General features: G+C 54.7%; 2 protein-coding genes across 6 annotated transcripts in view; one reads left to right on the forward strand and one right to left on the reverse strand.

The window, feature by feature from the left end:
- The window catches only part of FBXO17 (F-box protein 17), a 31,834-nt gene extending 17,237 nt beyond the window's left edge, over positions 1 to 14,597 (forward strand). The window contains exons 1-7 of one of the 4 annotated variants that reach the window (XR_006739609.1): positions 4,928 to 5,481; positions 5,962 to 6,073; positions 11,557 to 11,592; positions 11,934 to 12,029; positions 12,912 to 13,047; positions 13,249 to 13,459; positions 14,268 to 14,407. Coding sequence is in view for 3 of the 4 variants with exons in the window: in XM_045570906.1 (XP_045426862.1) it covers positions 5,133 to 5,481; positions 5,962 to 6,073; positions 11,557 to 11,592; positions 11,934 to 12,029; positions 12,912 to 13,047; positions 14,268 to 14,411 (873 nt within the window). In the remaining variant the exon portion in view is untranslated. Of the gene's footprint in view, positions 1 to 4,927; positions 5,482 to 5,961; positions 6,074 to 11,556; positions 11,593 to 11,933; positions 12,030 to 12,911; positions 13,048 to 13,248; positions 13,460 to 14,267 lie in introns of those variants that run through there. The other 3 variants (XM_045570906.1, XM_036408388.2, XM_036408390.2) reach the window with 3 other exon arrangements.
- Positions 14,598 to 15,991: 1,394 nt separating this feature from the next.
- Positions 15,992 to 18,950, reverse strand: MRPS12 (mitochondrial ribosomal protein S12). Of its 2 annotated transcripts, none has more exons than XM_036408392.2 (3): positions 18,808 to 18,950; positions 18,518 to 18,585; positions 15,992 to 16,637 (listed from the first exon to the last, which is right to left on the reverse strand). In XM_036408392.2, exons 2-3 carry the CDS (start codon positions 18,564 to 18,566, stop codon positions 16,267 to 16,269), a joined length of 420 nt encoding a protein of 139 aa, XP_036264285.1. In that variant the 5' UTR covers positions 18,567 to 18,585; positions 18,808 to 18,950; the 3' UTR covers positions 15,992 to 16,266. The 2 variants fall into 2 exon arrangements, with proteins under 2 accessions (XP_036264285.1, XP_045426864.1); XM_045570908.1 differs by having other exon boundaries at positions 15,992 to 16,652.
- Positions 18,951 to 18,954: the final 4 nt, after the last annotated feature.

Here is an 18,954-nt window from a genome sequence, read left to right on the forward strand (position 1 = left end):
AAGTTTGCTTCTCATCACTTTTTATTTCTGCAAAATAAGAAGCAAGGAGAGAGTGAAGAGTGGAAGGAGTGATGGGATAGGAGATGGGAGAAGATATGAAATAGTTATTTATAGGAAGTGGATAAGAGAAACATAATCTTATTGCCAGGCAGCCTTAAGGGTTTGAGGGTCAAGTTCATAGATTTGAAGTGTGACCAGCCAGTCGTTATGCATTGTTCTTTAGCCACTTTAAACTGTGGGTACAGGCACAGGGTAGGTGGAGGGCTGAATTTAAACAGGGTCACATGTAAGAGGAAGCCAGAGGAGGAAGGGTGTATGCAAAGAATGTTTTTGTTTGTTTGTTTTAATATATTTATACTAGAGGCCTGATGCATGAGATTCGTACAAGAATTGGCCTTCCTTCTCCTGGCTGCTGGCACTGCCTTCGCTCTGGCCCAGAGCTGCCTTTCCGCCTTCCCATGCTGCCCAGAGGCCTGGAGCAGCTGGGGTGGTGCAGAACGCCTGCGTCATCACCATGGTGACGATGCAAGGGTCCCACCGAGGCCACTCGCCTGCATATGCAAGTTAATATGCCATCTTTGTTGGGTTAATTTGCATATGTACTCCTGATGGGCTGGTGAGTGTCACAAAGGTATGGTCAATTAGCATGTTACTCTTTTTTTTTTTTTTTTAATATATTTTATTGATCTTTTTACAGAGAGGAAGGGAGAGAGACAGAGAGCCAGAAACGTCGATGAGAGAGTAACATCGACCAGCTGCCTCTTGCACACCCCCTACCAGGGATGTGCCCGCAACCAATGTACATGCCCTTGACCGGAATCGAACCCGGGACCCTTCAGTCCGCAGACCGACGCTCTACCACTGAGCCAAACCAGTTTCAGCAGCATGTTACTCTTTTATTAGGTAGATTAATTACAGAGAGGAAGGGAGAGGGGGAGAGAGATTGAAACATCAATGATGAGAAAGAATCATTGATCAACTGCCTCCTGCATGCCCCCCACTGAGGATCAAGCCAGCAATTCAGGCATGTGCCCTTGACCAGAATAGAACCAGGACCCTCCAGACCTCAGGCTGACCTCTATTCACTGAGCTGAACTGGCCATGGCTGCAAAGAATGTTTTTAATGATTAAGCAAGTATTGTAAATGATTAGGGAAAACTGAGGACTTGAGGAGTGAGGGGAAGTGAAAAGGAGATAGGCACCTAGGATGGGAGATCACAGATGTTTGGAAGGATTGTGGGGATTTGAGGCTCTGGAGGCAGAGAGCTGGAAGGAGAGCTGATGGGTGTAGGGAGATGCCTGAGATTGAAATTCTAAAGGCTGTGCCATGGAGAAAGGTCTCAGAGTGACCACGGAGGGAGGGGCTGAGAGGATGGCAGGTCAGAGAGGCAGGGGAGGTAGAAGGATCACCTCCCTGGATATGGAAGTCACCAAGAATGAATTTGGGAGCAGGGGGAGTGGCAGTGAACCTGAAGCTAAAATCACGGAGAAGTGAGGAATAGTGATGTGGGCCAGCAGATCGTTTCCAATGAGGGCACCATCGACTCTGATGATAAGACTCAGAGCTTGCCGGGACCGGTTTGGCTCAGTGGATAGAGCGTCGGCCTGCGAACTGAAAGGGCAAGGGCGTGTGCCGTGGTTGCGGGCACATCCCCGGTGGGGGGGTGTGCAAGAGGCAGCTGATCGATGACTCTCATCGATGCTTCTAGCTCTCTGTCCCTCTCTCTCTCTCTGTAAAAAATCAATAAAATATATATTAAAAAAAAAAAAAAAGACTCAGAGCTGGAACGTTGGGGAAGAGAACTGACTGGAAGCAGCACCAAGGAGCAAGGAGATTTCCCCACTAGGAAGGACGACGGGAGAGCCGGGTTTTGGTTAGAGGAAGAGGGTGAGAGAGGATCCAAGATGGCTGCTCGGGTAGACACCTAACCGCAGCAGCTCACAACAATTTCAATGGAATACAACTAAAATGTAGAGTGGACATTACCCAGACCTACAGGTAGTCGACTGACTGAAAACTCTACAATAGGAAGGTGGGAGAAAACCAGAAGGAAAATCAGAGGAGCTGAAAAAAGCCTAAGGTACGGAGACATGCTGCGCGCTCGCATGCACGCGCGCACCGAGAGGTCACAGCCGGAGAGGAGGAGAGGGCTGGATGCTGCCTGGCGTTCCCTAGCAGGAAGGAAATAGAACCCCCAGCCTGGGCTGAACCCCCGAACCGGCAGCGCTGAGCCCCATTATGGGCCAGATTCTGGGGACCCAGGCTCCAGCAGGGGGAGACGGGGCTGGGAGGCTGAATCCCAGGGGAAAAACGAAAGGCCGAGCCCCCGGAGTTGCGCACACTGCACGCAGAGGACAGTCTGTTGACTCTGATCCTGGACTCCCCTAGCGGGAGAGAGAAAGAAAGCTCCAGACTGGAGGATCACGACGAGGAGCAGGAGCCCCCACTGGACATCGGCCAGCCGGGCGCCAGCAAGGAGCCCGGCAACGGGGCCCCCAGGGTGGGGTGCCCCTGAGCCGTCGACCGCTGAGCGCAGGCAACGGAGCCAAGGACCGGGGATGCTTCCTGGGCGGCGCCAACCCTGGCGACAGGCTGAAGCAGCGCAGGAGCCCTCGGAGAACAAAGGGGTGCCACAGGCCAACCTGCTGAGATTCCAGGACGGGGAGGAAGAAACCATAGAAGTTCTCAATGTGAAGAAATCAAGTGAGAGCAAATGATAGTAAAATTACTTAAGAAAGAATGCAAAGAATATCTTGAAAAATCAAAGACTAAGTCAGAACTCAACTCACCAGCCAACATTGAAACATAAATGCGTTTTTAAAAAAAAAAGAAAGAAAGAAAGAAAGAAAGAAATAAAGAAAGAAAGAAAGAGGGACAGAATGTTGGAACAGCGGCGACCAGGCCTAGAGTGGCCAGGCACAAGGCAGTGGCAGCCGGGCCCAGAGCAGCAGTGGCCAGGCCCCAGAGCAGCAGCAGCCAGAACCAGAGCATCAACGGCCAGCACTGGAGCAGCCAGACCTGGGGCAGTGGCAGCCAGGCCTGAGGCAGAGGCGGCCAAGCCCAGGGTGGCCAGTCCAGGAACACCCAGACCCGAAGTGGCCGGGCCCGGAGAAGCCGGGCCCAGAGCAGCCGGGTTGGGAGCAGCCAGGCCCAGAACAGCAGAAGCCAAGCCCAAAGCATCCAGCCCGGGTGCGGCCAGGCTCGGAGCAGCCGGGCCCGGGGCAACCGGGCCCAGAGCAGCCGGGTCTGGTGCGGCCAGGCCTGGAGCAGCGACTGCCAGTATGGGAGTGGCCAGGCCCGGAGCAGCCGAGTCTGGTGCTGCCAGGCCCGGAGCAATGGCTGCCAGGCTGGGAGTAGCCAGGCTCGGAGCAGTGGCTGCCAGGCTGGGAGCGGCCAGGCCCGGAGCAGCCAGGTCTGGTGCAGCCAGGCCCGGAGCAGCGGCTGACAGGCTGGGAGCAGCCAGGCCCGGAACGGCTGGGCCCGGAGCAACCGGGCCCAGAGCAGCCGGGTCAGGTGTGGCCAGGCCTGTAACAGTAACAGCCAAGTCCAAAGCAACTAGGTCGGGAGCGGCAGTGACCAGACCCGGAGCAGCGACTGCCAGGCTGGGAGCGGCCAGGCCCGGAGCATCCGGGTCTGGTGCGGCCAGGCCCGGAGCAGTGGCTGCCAGGCTGGGAGTGGCCAGGCTCGGAGCAGCGGCTGCCAGGCTGGGAGCGGCCAGGCCCGGAGCAGCCGGGTCTGGTGCGGCCAGGCCCGGAGCAGCGGCTGACAGGCTGGGAGCAGCCAGGCCCGGAGTGGCCGGGCCCGGAGCAACCGGGCCCAGAGCAGCCGGGTCGGGTGTGGCCAGGCCTGTAGCAGCAACAGCCAAGTCCAGAGCAACTAGGTCGGGAGTGGCAGTGACCAGACTTGGGGCAGTGACTGCCAGGCTGGGAGCGGCCAGGCCTGGAGCAGCCGGGTCCGGTGCGGCCAGGCCCGGAGCAGCGGCTGCCAGGCTGGGAGCGGCCAGGCCCGGAGCAGCTGGGTCTGGTGTGGCCAGGCCCGGAGCAGCGGCTGCCAGGCTGGGAGCAGCCAGGCCCGGAGCTGCCAGGCCCGTAGCAATTGGGCCCAGAGCAGCCGGGTCGGGTGCGGCCAGGCCCAGAGCAGCAGCAGCCAAGTCCAGAGCAACTGGGTCGGGAGCGGCAGTGACCAGACACGGAGCAGCTGGTTGTGGAACGAACCAGAGCAACAGAGGCCAGGCCCAGAGCAGCCTGGCCCAAAACTGCTCGCTCCTCGCCTGCCCCTGCCCCATGGCTGCCTCTCAGACATGGCTGGAAACTTTTGCGGGAACTTGAGGGTCTGCTGAATCAAGTGATGAAGGCTTATATCTGGATGTGTTGAGTTAGTATAGTGTTGGGGTGTTGATCTGTGAGTGCCTTGGGTGGGGCCTGGATGAGGCTGGTTGATCTATTTGGAAATGTCTCTTGTGTGAAGTGTATCATTGGGCATGTGGAGGTATTATTGATGTGAGAAAGTGCTAAGTAACAGATTTGCTATCTGAAAAGGGATTTGCTGTCGGGGAAAGGGAGGGAGGAAGAGACTGAACATAAACTGTGCACCAATGGATGAGGATGAGGAGGCAGAGGGTGGGGTGGGAGCCTGGTGGAGGGGGGAAGAAACGGGGAGCCTGTGTGATAGTATGAACAGTGGAGATTGATTTAAAAAAAAAAAAAAAAAGGTGACAAGAATGTTCAGTGAAGAGATTGACAGTTCATGAATGCCAAAGACCTGAAGAGTGGGGATGGAAATGGTTTCATCCTAGGTGGTTTTTCTAGCCCATCTTCAGTATGCTTATGGCCATATATATATAAAGTGCTTATGTATACAAGTGCGCAGCCAGGCATGGAAGCCGTGGTTAGCAGTCCTGGTGGAGTCTTTTGGCCAAGAGGGAAAGCCTTTGGCCCTCCAGAGCAGGATGGTAAGGACTAAGTGCCGGGTTTTCGCGGCCGTAGCTGTTCCCCTGTGGTCCATTAAAGCTGCGGGAGGGGTGGGGTCACGATCAAGCCGCAGGGACCATGCGCACTGGGGGAAGTGGAAGAAGGCCAGACTTTCCTAACCTGCCCATTCCTTTCAACCTGCAGGATCCCAGCCGCCGGAGATGGGCGCCCGGCCCTCGCGCAGGCGGACGCCGGCGGACCCGCCCTTAGCCCTGGACGCGCTGCCGCCGGAGCTGCTGGTGCAGGTGCTGAGCCACCTGCCGCCGCGCACGCTGGTGACGCGCTGCCGCGCCGTGTGCCGCGCGTGGCGCGCCGTGGTGGACGGGCCCTCGGTGTGGCTGCTGCAGCTGGCCCGCGACCGCAGCGCCGAGGGCCGCGCGCTCTACGCCGCCGCCCAGCGCTGCCCGCCCAGCGGCGAGGACGCGGAGGACCTGCCGCTGTGCGCCCTGGCGCGCTACTGCCTGCGGGCGCCGCTCCGCCGGAACCTCATCTTCAACTCCTGCGGAGAGCGTGGGTGCCGGGGCGGCGGGGGACCGCGGGGAGGTGTGAGGGGGCGGGGCCGGGCTAAGGGGGCGGGGCCGGGTTTGGGACTGGGGCGGGGCCGGGAGTCAGGGCCGGGCTTAGGGAGGCTCTGCGGGAACTGGGTGGGCGAGGCCGGGGTGGAGCTGGGAAGCGGGGCTGGAGGGGGAGCCAGAGGCCGTGGGCCTGGAGGGAGAGAACTGGAAGGGTGAGAAAAGCAGAAGGGACCAGGGGCCGGGCCGAAGAGGAGTGGTGGGAGGCGGAGGAGAAGCCGCAGGCGTTGGCGGCGGAGCTCGTCTGGAAGCGTGAGGCGCTGTGACACGTGGAGGACGTCAGCGGGTGGGCGGCCCAGCGGAGGCGCTGGGAGCCAGTGAATGAGGGGTGGGAGCCGGGCCGGTGAAGGAGCCCAGGGCGGGGCCGGGAGAGAAGCCTGCGGGCGGGCTAATCCCTCTTCGCTGTTGCATCCCGCAGAGGGCTTCAGAGGCTGGGAGGTGGAACACGGCGGGAACGGCTGGGCCATAGAAAAGAACCTGACCCTGGTGCCGGGCGCTCCTTCCCAGACCTGTTTCGTGACTTCTTTCGAGTGAGTGGCAAGGGCTTCAAGAAGGGTGCGGCCCCACCCACCGGCTTCATCCTCACCCACTTTCACCCTCCCCTCAACAAATTTGTTGAGGGCCTGCTATGTACCAGGCACTTTTTTCTTTTTAAAGATTTTCGATTTTTAGAGAGATAGGGAAAGGGAGAGAAGGCGAGAAACATTGATGTGCGGGGAAACAGGTCCGCTGCCTCCTGCACGCCTCTCACCAGGAATTTAGCCTGAAACCCTGGCATGTTGCCTGACCAGGAATCGAACTAGCAACACTTTGGTGCAGGGGAGGATGCTCAAATGAGCCATACCGGCCAGTGTTCAGGCACTGTTTTATATGTCAAGATCCAAAAAAAAATCAGAAAGATAAGGGAACTGCATTTGCATTTTAGATGTAGGATGGCGGGAGACAATAAACACATTCTATCCTATTTAATAAAAGACTACTATGCTGTGTCCAGCTGTCCAGTCAGCCATTCAACCAATCAAAGTGTAATATGCTAATGTTATGCTAAGACAGATCAACTGCTCGTTATGATATGCACTAACCACCAGGGGGCAGATGCTCTGACCAGTAGGTTAGCTTGCTGCTGGGTCCAGCAGTTCGGGATGTCCTGGACACAACCTGGAGCCATCCTGTGGTCCCTCCTTGGCTGGCCAACCTCCCGTGTCTCTCCCTGCCCTGATCATGTGCTGGTGGGGTACCTGGGCCTGGCCTATGCCCTCTCACAATCTGGGACCCTCAGGGGATGTAGGACAGCTGCTTTCAGCCTGATCCTGCTCAACACAGGAGCTGTCCCCGGTGATCAGTGCGCTCCCATAGGGGGAGCGCCGCTCATCCAGAAGCCGGGCTCATAGCTGGTGAGCACAGAGGCAGTGGTGGGAGCCTCTCCCACCTCCACAGCAGCTAGACATCCCCCAAGGGCTCCCGGACCAAGAGGGCGCAGGCCGGGCTAAGGACCCCCAAGTGCACGAATTTCATGCACCAGGCCTCTAGTAAAGGGTAAAATAACAACACAACAATCAGATGCTTTACATATAACTCTAATCCTGACAACAACTGTGCAACATAGATGATATTGTTAGCTCCACATTATAATGGGGAACTAACACACATAGGTAACAACATCTAGTAAATGGTGCAGCTGGAATTTGAACTCAGGTTGCAGAGGTTCTGGTTGTGATAAATGCCTTGAAGACAGTCTGATTTGTTGGTTGATTCTCTATCCGCATATCCCATACCTATTTCTTTGTCCCCTATTCCCATAATCAACTATTCTCATATGGCATTATCCAGCTTTCTAGTAGCTGATAGTATATTAGGGGTGAAGTAATATCTCATTGCTGTATTAATTTTAATTTGCATGTTTCAACTTACTAATAATTAAGGATCTTTTCATATGCATATTAGCTTTTTGTCTTCCCTCTTTTGTAAATTGCTTGCTCATATTTTCTTTTAGGGCTGATGTTTTACATATACTAGAGGTCCAGTGCATGAAATTCATGCACAGGTGGAGGGCCCCTCCACCCAGCTTACCCTCTCTCCAATCCGGAACTCCTTGGGGGATGTCCGACTGCCTAAACTGGTGGTCGGACAACCTTCTCACAATCCTGGACCACTTGCTCCTAATTGCTCACCTTCCTGCCTGCCTGTTTGCTCCAAATTACCCCCCACTGCTGGCCAGATCGCCCCCCCAACTCCCCCCTCCTGCTGGCCTGGTCGCCCCACACAACCTGCTTGTTCAGTCGTCTGGTCATCCCTCATTATCCCCCCTATAGGCCTGGTTGTCCCACACATCCTGCTTGTTCAGTCATTTGGTTGTCCTTCTCTAACCTCCCTGCAGGTCTGGTCATAGGCAGCCATCCTGTGAGGGCATGAGGGTTAATTTGCATATTACCTCTTTATTATATAGGACAAGAGGCCTAATGCACGAAATTCGTGCCTGGGTACAGTTCCTAGACCTGGCCTGCGATCAGGGCCATCTTCCCCAGCTGCCCACAGCCAGCTCCTCCCCCCCCACCACCACCCACCCCCAGTTACCCATTCGCCATTTGGTGATAGCTGCCTAGCGGCCGGGGGAAGGGACCAAGACATGGTCAGTGTACCTCTTAGTGACTGGTCCAGAGGTTGTTCTGGTCATTCTGCTATTAAGGTCAATTTACATATTACCCTTTTATTATATAGGACTAGAGGCCCAGTACATGAAAATTCATGCACTGGAGGGGGAGGTCCCTCAGCCTGACCTGCCCCCTCTCTCAGTCTGGGAACCCTCAGGGACAGGAGAAGGCAACACCCCCATCACACTTCTGCTGCTGCCACTGCCGCCAGCGCAAGCCCCAGCTGACCCTGGTTACCTGAGCCTCAGGCAGCCCTGGGCAGCTGCACAGCCTCCATCTGAGACTTGTCTATACCTCAGGCCGGCCCTGGGGGGCTGGGGAACTGAGGGCGGATCTGGCCATGCCCCCAGGTGGGGCTGAAAGGATTGGGGAACTCTGGCAGGGTTGAGGGCACTGGGTGTTGCCATCTTGTGGCTGTGGGTGCCGCCATCTTTGTGACAACAGGATAGTCAATTTACATATTCCCTCTTTATTATATAGGACTAGCAGCCCAGTGCACGAATTCATGCACCTTGAAAGGAACTGTGGGACATAGGGTTGCAGTAGACACAGAGGCAGGTCTCAGCCCATCCTCCATGCCCCTGTCCAGCCCCTCCCTCTGCAGTTCCTAGTCCCCTGTCTACCAGCAGCCCTCTCTGGCTGCCGCCGCTCCCACACACTGACAGCGCTGGCCCCGCTCACACCTACTGACAGCACGGGGCGATTGGGGCTAGTGCCAGCAGTGGGTACTAGCAGGGCCGGCACCATCAGTGGGTGTGAACAGTGCTGGTGCCCAGTTGCCCCTCAGGAACAGAGAGAGGTGGAGAAGCCCTCAGGGGTGATCAGGGGTGGTAGCTGCTGCTGGCACCTGCTGACGGCACCAAGCAATGGCAACAAGTAATCGGGACCGGCGCCAGGCACCAGAAGCAGATGCAAGTGGTGGCTCCAGCACCAGCTTCGGGTGCGAGCAGGGCCAGTACTGGCAATGAGTGTGAGCAGGGCTGGCACTGGTAGCAGGTGCAAACACAGGCACAACCACGGTGCGCGGGAACAAAGAATTTTCAGTAACGACCAGAGGCTCGCTCCGATGACAGTGACTGGCACCCTGCCCTGGTCTGGTGCCCCTGCTCACCAGCTCCACCATCCCACCATGGCCAATGCCCACCATGTTTCACACATGCCCCTTGGTGGTCAGTGCACATCATAGCAGCAAAGTGTTTGGCTGTTCTGGTTGTTCTGCCATTTGGTCTATTTTAGGGGTGTCGAACTCAATCAGAGAAGGGGCCAAAATCTAAAATCCAGCCTAAATCGCGGGCCGAATGGTTTACTGAACAGTCATAAACTGTCATTGTGATGGAAATGCAGCGGAGTGCAGTGATGACAGCACCGTGCAGGCCACATTGCAAGGCCTGGCGGGACGGATTTGGCCCGCGGGCCTTGTGTTTGACACATGTGGTGTATTTGCATATTAGCCTTTTATTATATAGGATGTATTCTTATTGATTTCAGAGACAAAGGGAGAGGAAGAGAGAGAAACATCAATGATGAAAGAGAATCATTGATTAGCTGCCTCCTGCATGCCCCACACTGGGGATTAGCTGGCAACCTGGGTATGTGCCCTGACAGGGAATCAAACCATGCTTCCTGGTTCATATGTCATCCCTCAACCACTTAGCCACACTGGCTAGGCTGATGTCTTATTCTTGTTGATATATAAGAACTAGAAGCCTCGTGCACGAATTCGTGAATGGGTGGGGTCCCTTGGCCTGGCTGGCGATTGGGACTGATTGGGGCAGGCTGGCTGGGGGGAGGGACCACGGGAGGTTGACCAGTCGGGCGAGGGAAGTTGGCTATAGCAATGCACTGACCACCAGGAGGCAGCTCCTGCATTGAGCATCTGCCCCCTGGTGGTCAGTGCATGTGATATTATAGCTACTGGCCGGTCGTCAGATCATAATGGTAGCTTAGGCTTTTATAGGTATAGACTAGAGACCACTCACCTGCCTGCCCACCTGATCGCCCATAATTGCCTCCCCCTACCGACCAGGTTGCCCCTCACTACCCCCTCTGCCAGCCTGGTCGCCCCTCACTGGCCCCCACCACTGCTGACCTTGTCGTCCCTCAGTGCCCTCCTCCCCCCTGCTGGCCTGATCGCCCCATACAGCCCCCCTGCCTGCCTGGTCGCCCCCCATAGCCTGATGTTTGGTCATTAGGTTGCCCCTCTCTGCCCCCCCTGCCGGCCTGGTTCCCCCATGCAGCCTGCTGTTTGGTTGTTATGTGGGGGCATCCTGACAAATTTGCATATTACCCTTTTACTATATAGATTCCTTGTATGTTCTAGGTGTCTGTTTCTTGTCTATCCTGGACATTGCAAAAATCTCCCATTCTACCCTCTGTATTAACTTGTGCCCATGGTGTTCTTTGTTGTTATTTTCATGTGATCAAACTCATCTCTCCCTTTTTTCCTTTAGAGTTTGTTTTTGAAATTTTGTTTGAAAAAATCCTTCTTATCCTTAAATTCTAACAATATTCTTATATTCTTTTTTAAACTAAATCTTTATTGTTGAAACTATTATATATACTGTACCCCCTTTTACCTCCCAGTGACCCCTTCTAACCTACCCCTGCCCCCTGCCCCAGGCCTTCCTCACTCTATTGTTATATTCTCTTCTAGTAAACTCTTAGTTTATCTTTCACATTTAGACCTTTAATTCACCTTCGAATGTGGTGTTAGTTAAGAACCTAGTCCCCTCTCTCCATATACTGATCCCATTTCCCCAACACCATTTACTAAAAACCATCCCTTCCCCATGGAATGGCAGTGCTGCCTCTATCATTTATGAAATTCTTCCAGCATATGACACTATTTCTATATTGTGGCATCCCGGCTAATAAAAGGGTAATATGAAAATTAACCATCACTCCTCAAAAATTAGCGGTGCCCATAGCCGCCGGGGTGCTGGATGCTGGCAGTGTAGCTCCAGCGACGAGCCCCAGCATCCGTGCACCGCAGCCCACAGAGGGCAGGCAGGCGGGCGGGCACGGGACAGACTTCGGGGCAGTCCGGGCTGAGACACACCCCCTCCTCTAGTATTCAAATGATGGAAGAAAGACTATTTACAAAGGTGTAGGCAGCCCACAGGTATAACCCATGACCCCCAGGCTAGTAACAGTAGGGAGAAGGGTCATTCCCACCCCTGGGCCTGACAGGGTTAAAGGCAGGAAGCAGTTATGGAAACAGGGCAGAGAAGGCTGTGAAGAGAGGGCACTGTGGAACTGTGCCCTGTCACTGACAGACACAACAGTCCCAGGTGATCCTTGGGAGGGAGCCAGGCGGATAAATATCCTGATTTTATTCTCTCCTCTCACTCTGTCTTCTGCTGGAGCTTCCCATTCACTGACCCAACAGGAAAGAGAGGGTAAGGGAGCCAGTCCATACATCAACACAACCTCAGACCTTGGGCCCCACCCTTTAGAGACCCAGAATTCCCTGCTCAATGTGGGCCTGCCTTGGTACTCATGTCCAGGTTCCCACAAATATTAGGGGCAGGCCTGCAGCCAGGCCAGCCTCCTGGAGCTCAGGGCAGTGGAAAATGGTGGAGGGATGTGGGAGGTCAAAGGGGCTGCCCAGCCCATCATCCATCTTGTCTAGAGAACAAACCCTGAGGGGCTGCCTTGACAGCGCTGTCAGAGGCTTCAGGAAGGAGGTGATTTCTGGGCTGTGCCTGTCAGCTCTACACCCACCATCTCCCCTTCCCAGATGGTGCTTCAAGAGGCAGCTTGTGGACTTGGTGATGGAGGGGGTGTGGCAGGAGCTGCTGGACAGCGCCCAGATTGAGATCTGTGTGGCTGACTGGTGAGTGAAGAATGACAACCTGCCCCCAGAACCAATGGTGACAGCAGCAGTTCTGCAAGAGGTTCGTTTCCCAGCCCATCGATCCATGGGCTGGCCACTGCTGCGGTGCCCCTTCACAGTGAGACTGGCAGGGAAGTGATGTTCTCGTGGTTGCTGAGCCAGGGAGGGCAGAGCCCTGGTGAGCCCAGAGCCCCCATGCTGCACTCTTCCCCACCTTCTTCCCAGCATGCCTGGGGGTGGCACGGGAGCCACTGACTGGCTTGGTCCGATCTAAAACAGGTATCTCCCCTTACCCACCAACTCTACCACCTGCAACTCTGCCCTGACCCCAAGGGCTTGTGGACACCAAGGCTTCAGAAAAGTGGAGAGCATTGTGCCATGAAAACGGGCTCAGAAAGGGCAGAGTCGGGCCAGAGGCACTGGCTGGCTTCAGAACCTGTGGGCCTACGATAAGACCCTCTTCTCCACAGCACCCAGGCTCTTTCACAAGCTCTCGGACTCCTCTTCCCTCCATCTCTTGCTTCTCCATAGAAAACCCAATTTCTTCCCTGGAGTCCTGACTCATCCTAAGAGTATCCAGATTTCTCCCTCTGGCTCCTCTCCAGAAATACTGGGGGCTACTCCTCTCCTAGGTTGTCATTTCTCCCCAGAGCATCAAACTCGACACCCCTCCCCCCCTCACCTGAGCAAAGGTCTACAGAACCCACCCCAGGAGGCCCAGAGTACCCAGGCGCTTTCCCCCAGAATCCCGGCTGACACCTCTACATATGGGGCGTGGGGGTGTGCAACCCATATCAAAGTGCAGGGAGGCCCAACCCTCAGCCTCCCAACCCCGAGATTGGGTGGATGGCAGAGACATCAACGCTCACCCCCACCTGGCAGGTGGGGCGCCCGAGAGAACTGCGGCTGCATCTACCGGCTCCGGGTCCGCCTCCTGGACGTGTACGAAAATGAAGTGGTCAAGTTCTCGGCCTCACCCAACCCGGTCCTGCAGTGGACTGAGAGAGGCTACCGACAGGTGAGTCCAGCCAAACCTAACTTCTCACGCTCGTTCTCAGCTTGGTTCCCATTGGGTGGGCCATTATTACATCCCAGGCCCTGTCCCAAGAGTCTTCCCTATTAATTCATTTCATAATACAGCCTACATTTCCAACATGCATTTATTGAGCACCTACTGTGTGCTGATCTAGGTGCTGGGAATGCATTCTCCCTATTCTAGCAGTGAGAAAATTAAGGTGCAGGCCGTCAAGTGACTAGCCCAAAATCAGACTAAGGTGTGCAGGGTCTGATTCAAGCCCAGAATGACACCCAAGCCCATGCTGTCAAAATCATCACATCTCAGTTATCAAAGTAGACTTTCAGGTGGTCATTTCCACTCCTGATCTCCCACCACCGAACAGACTCACCATCCAGAAAGATCCCAATACGAAGTGAGTCAGATCACCAGCCTCCCGATTGTAACCTTCCCATGGCTACATCTCAGAGTAAAAGCCAAACTTCTGTCTTGCTGCTATTGAAGGAAATGAGGTACAGATCCGTGCTACAACATGGATGAATCTTGGAATAGTATATTAAGTGAAAGTAGCCGGGTGCAAAAGGCCACATAATGTATGTTTGCATTTATATGAAATATCTAGAATAAAAAAAGCAAGAGACAGAAAACAGATTAGTGGTTGCCAGGGTCTAAGGGTAGGGAGGAATTAGAAGTAATGACTAATGGATATGAAGTCCCGTGTGTGTGTGTGTGTGTGTGTGTGTGTGTGTGTGTGTCCCGCTGAGGTGAGGGAATGTTCCAGAATTACAGTAATGGTTGCCTAACATCATGAATGTACTAAAAAACGCTGAATTGTAGTTTAAAACGGTTCAGTTAGGTGAATTTTATCCCCTTGATCCCATTTCCTAATTTTCCCCACTGTGCTCCAGTCACACTCAGGGCCTTTGCACTGACTGGTCCTGTCTGGAACACGCTCCCTCCATATCACCACAGGTGTCTGCTCAAATGTCACCTCAGTGGGCCTTTACACCCTGCCCCCCTGCAGAATTCCCTGTTTCTTACCCCATCTACCTTCAGTGTCTGCGTCCCCTGCCAGATGGTCAGCTCCATCAGGCAGGGTCTTTGTGTTGCTTTTCACTGATGAATCCCCAGAGCAACTACTTGATCTGAGGGAGTATCTGATCAGTTGATGGAGGAGGAAGGGCCCACAAGTCCTCACCCTCTTGGTCTCCTTCCCCATGCAGGTCTCCCACGTCTTCACCAACTTTGGCAAAGGCATCCGATACGTGTCTTTTGAGCAGTACGGGAGAGACACACGCTCCTGGGTGGGACACTATGGTGCCCTCGTGACCCACTCCACCGTGAGAGTCAGGATCCACTTGTCCTAGCGGCTAGCCCACCAGTCTGATCAGGCCTTTTAGGACCTACTACCACCAGCCCGACATCACTGCCAACCACGGGCAGCTTTGCAGCCAGGAGCCAGGGGATCCACGCTCGCCTCCAGCAACTCTCATGTGCTACTGCTTCCGAATGGCGGCCCACATGCTGCTCAAGAAACCAGGTCTCCAACTGGGCTGTTCACAGCTTCCTGAGCCAGGGGGTTCAGGGAATAGCTAAGACTTAATTTGCCTGCAAATTGTTTTCTCAAGGAAAAAAAAAAAATGTTTTCTCATGTGCAGATGTCAGCTGATAGACTGAGTCAAAAAAACAAAGGCCGAACAGGATTGCCAATGATTTCTCCAGGGCAAGCTGATTGCTAGCTGGGAGCAGAGGCGTCAGAACAGCCTGCCCTTGAGGGGACCAACACCGAAGGGAACTTTCTGCTGTTTTGGGGAGTCTCTGGGATTCCGCTGTGGGGCCTGTGCAACCTTGTTCAGCACCGCCCCATCAGCACACACACATACCCCGTGGGCTAGACTGGCAGTTTCTTACAGAACCTCAGGCCAGGTCTGTGCTGTGCCCTTCACCCACACCTCTGCCCCTGCCTCAGGGACAGCTTGGCTCCTGTGAGGCAACACCTTCCTTCTCTCCGGTCAAACCCACCTGCATACGAACTCCAGGAGGAGTTAAGTGACGTGGAGTCCTGTCCCGACTCCTCTCATGTCTCCCACTCTCCCAATGTGGGCAAAGCCACCAAACTCACTCAATAAAATCGGTGCTAAATGTGAGGTGATGGGGGACTTGTCTGTAATCAATGCACTTACTTGTCTTGTGGGATGTTCTCAATTGTGAGAGCTTTAGGTGTACTGTACTGGAAACAGAGGCAGCTCTGATGCCAGTCCTCAGCAGTTCTCCCAACAACACTCAGGTAGGCACCACTATCACCACCATTTAGTCCAGGAGGAAACGGGCTCGGAGTTTAACGACCTGCCCAAGGTCACCTGGCCAGTACGTAGGGGAGGCAGAGCTTGCACCTGAGTTGGGCTCCAGGGCCCAAGGATAGAAGCTCAGCTCCCAATCTTAAAACCTAACATGGCCAACCATACGATCAGATGAGGGCAGTATTACTTTCAGGTCCATTTCCCAAGGGATGAAAACAAGTCCGGAGGTGCTGGGGGGACAAATAAACCCCGTCACCGAACCAAGAGGTCAAGGTGTGATGTGGACCCAGGGGTGTGATTCTGAGAACACAGAAGAGGAGCTCCCGTGTGGGCAGCAGTGCCCTCCCGTCCCTAATCAATCCTTTCTCAACACCTTTCACCACCACCACAATGACTTCCATTCTCAGGAGGAAGCTTGAGGGCAGCCTTTCCTTGCCCAGGCACCGGGCCTGCAGGAAGGGGAACTGGGTCTCAGTGCTACCACCAAACTCCAAACCTCAAAACAGAGTAGCCATGCACACGTGCTTTGTTCATCGTGTCTAATCCTCACCAAACCCAACAAAGCGGATGCTCTGAGTAGACGAAACAGGCCCAGAGGGCTTGCCAGCTGCCGAGACCACACAGAGGGTGAATACCAGGCAAGGTGCACACGTCCAACCAGTCTGTGTGTTTATTGCAACCCCTTCTCATCAGATGGAATAGTGTACTGACCCAGCAGAAGCCTCTTGCACCAAGGATGTCGGCCTTTTCTAATTCACACCCGGGACCCCTGTGGGCTACTGATGGTTCTGGTGGAAGAGGAGCCAGGATGTGAACCAGGGCCAGCCGCTTCTAGAACTGGCCTCGCTTCCCAAGGATACTGCAGGAACCCAGAGACAGGGGTTCTTGTCCGACGTAACCCCAGCCCACCATGCCCCGGCGGTCACTTCTTCTTCTGCACATGGCCACAGTCGTACTTGCCACGCACAACCTTGAGCTTGACACCGGGCAGGTCCTGGGTGCGCCCGCCTTGCACCAGCACAATGTGGTGCTCCTGCAGGGTGTGGCCCTCCCCCGGAATGAAGCAGACGGCCTCTCGGCCGGTGCTGAGCCGCACGCGGCAGCACTTGCGGTTGGCCGAGTTGGGCTTCTTGGGTTTACGAATGAATGTGCGTAGCACCACGCCCTTCAGCTGCGGCCGGCCTTCTGTGGGACCCAGCTTTCGAGGCGGCCACTTCGGAGGCCCCCGACGGTGCATCTGATTCAGGGTGGCCATGGGGCGGGTGGCCCAGAGCTGGGGGACCTGGGCTAGACCTGGAAAGACACAACCCAGGAGGGCAAAGTGGGGTTATTATCTCAATGAACAACAGCTCAGTTCGGGGGTTCTAGACACCGTTCCAAGCCCTTTATTAGATGCCTGTTTACATCTTGGGGAACTCAGGGGACAATAACAACAAAAGTTTACTAAGCAATCACCATATGTCAGGTTCTCTTTTAAGCATTTTACATGAATTAACTCATTCTGTAAGAAAGGTATTAATTGTAATGCTGCTTAAAGAGAATAAAAGCCAGCGGGCTCACAATGCTTGAATCTTGTTCTATGCATCACACCATTACCTCATGCCATTCCCACGGCAACTAGGGGGTATTCCAGGAAGGTGTCACTCCTCTGGTCACACCCATCTGCCCTGTAAGCAGATCCTGTCAGCAGAACTTTCAAACACACCCTCTCTCCTCCACTACACCCACTCCTGTCCACCCTCTTCTCCTCACAGGTCTTCCCACTCCCACTACCTGCCCCAACATGTAGGCAGAGGGTCCCCGTGCCACCTGGATCAGATCATCCTTCCCCTGCGCAGAGCCCTCCTGTGGGGCCCTCTCACTCACTAGAGTCCAAGTCCTCCCAGAAGGCCCAGCAGGGGCTGCCCCGGTCTTCCCTTACCTCACCTCACTCACCCCCTTGCTCCCCCAGCTGCAGCCTGTGTCCCCAAACACCTCAACAGAAAGACAGGGTAGCTGCTCTGTAATAAGAGGAAAGGCAGGTGGGGAAGAATCTATTTCCAAGACAAACCCATAGGATTTGCCAATGGATAAAATGTAGGACGCAAGACTCAGAACTGGATTCTCTCCAACAAACATTCACTGAGCATCCACTGTTTCTTGTCCCCAACAATGGAGACACAGTCGTGACTGAGACAGCCCTGGACCATGTCCTCTTAAGAGTTCCCGGTCCAGGATTTTAAGTCCATTCTTTCCCCTGTCACTAGATGGATGCCCTTTCACACCCAATTTCACTCCTCCACATCGAAAGCAGGTCCTGGCCTACTGTCCATCTCCACCTCTCCTTTGTCTCAAGTTACAGCACAACTTCAAAGGGGATGAAACATTCCTAGAAATCTCTTCCTCGTGGTGTGCCCTTCTGCAAGACTGGTGTGGCTGTCAGTTGGGTGTGGTCCCATGAACCAAAAGGTTGCTGGTTCGATTCCTGGTCAGAGCACATGCCTGGGTTTTGGGCTTGATTCTGGGTAGGCAGTATGCAGGAGGCAGCCGATCAAATGTTACTCTCACATAGATGCTCCCCTCTCTCTAAAAATAAAAAAGACTCCTTGCCACTCAGTGTCTCGGTGTCCTTGATGATCATGCCTTCCTCCCGAACACGGTGTGTGAGAGGTTATCATGCCAAGCTAGCCCTGATTCCCCAGGCAGGGTGCAGGCCGGTCTTACACAGCCTTGTGATCCTTGGTAAGTGGCAAACAGAAGGTGCTTACTAAAGGTTTGCATAGTGAATAAGTGGATGAAATACCTCACAAAGGGCCATAAGAAGCGTTTAATATTTGTTAAGAGAGTAAGTTCATAATTATAGCATCCCCCTCGGGGCCTGGCACATATAAGGTTATTGAAAAATACCAGCTGAATGAATGAGTTAAACGCCTTGCTAAGAAGTGTAAACCACGGTGGTATTTAGTAAGTACAGTGGTTACTGAAGAAATAATTGACCCAAACTCCCACTACTCACTTGGCATTAAGTAGCCCTTAATGCAACTACTTCTCACATCTTGCTTTTGCACCCGAGCTCCGCCAAAACCCATCGCCCAACCACCCTTGATTCAAAACCCTGATTCCCTTGGGTCTGTGGCCGAGGCACAGAAGTCCCTCATCCAGCCTCGACTTTGTAGCCCAAGACCCCCACTTACTGTAACTCAGGGACAGGTTGAGGCCCCGGAGAAGGCCGGACCACGACATCCTGCCGCCTGCAGCGTCCCTGTGTTAGGGGATAAGAGACTCAGAAACGAGGAGGGAAGTGGCCGCAGTCGGGCAACCACCCCCTTCCCGCCCTCGGGACCTTGTGGTTAAACTAAACAATTTCCTCCGACGCCTCGCCTCGGTAGGCTCTTGGGGACCCAGCCGTCCCGCCCGCACACCGGAGTAGAGGGGAAACAGGAGAGAACCGGGGAAGTTTGGCGGACCCCGGACTTCACCCGACCTCACCGACCCCAGCAGGGCCCACCGACACGCTGAGCACAGCCTCTCGTCACTTCCGGCGGGCGGCCTGGCAGGTCCAGCCTCTCACACTGGAGGGGCGGGGCAAAGACTGCGATTGGGCAACGGCTGAGTCAATTTCGGTCAACTT

This window comes from Pipistrellus kuhlii, unplaced genomic scaffold (assembly GCF_014108245.1).
Source record: "Pipistrellus kuhlii isolate mPipKuh1 unplaced genomic scaffold, mPipKuh1.p scaffold_m20_p_38, whole genome shotgun sequence".
Taxonomy (NCBI): domain Eukaryota; kingdom Metazoa; phylum Chordata; class Mammalia; order Chiroptera; family Vespertilionidae; genus Pipistrellus; species Pipistrellus kuhlii.

What these genes read in the sequence shown, in the direction of transcription:
- MRPS12 (XM_045570908.1), bottom strand. Translation starts at nt 18,566, where the DNA reads ATGTCGTGGTCCGGCCTTCTCCGGGGCCTCAACCTGTCCCTGAGTTAC. An exon ending in CAACCTGTCCCTGAGTTACA is followed by an intron (nt 16,653 to 18,517) that starts GTAAGTGGGGGT and finishes TTGCCCTCCTGG; the next exon opens with GTTGTGTCTTTCCAGGTCTA.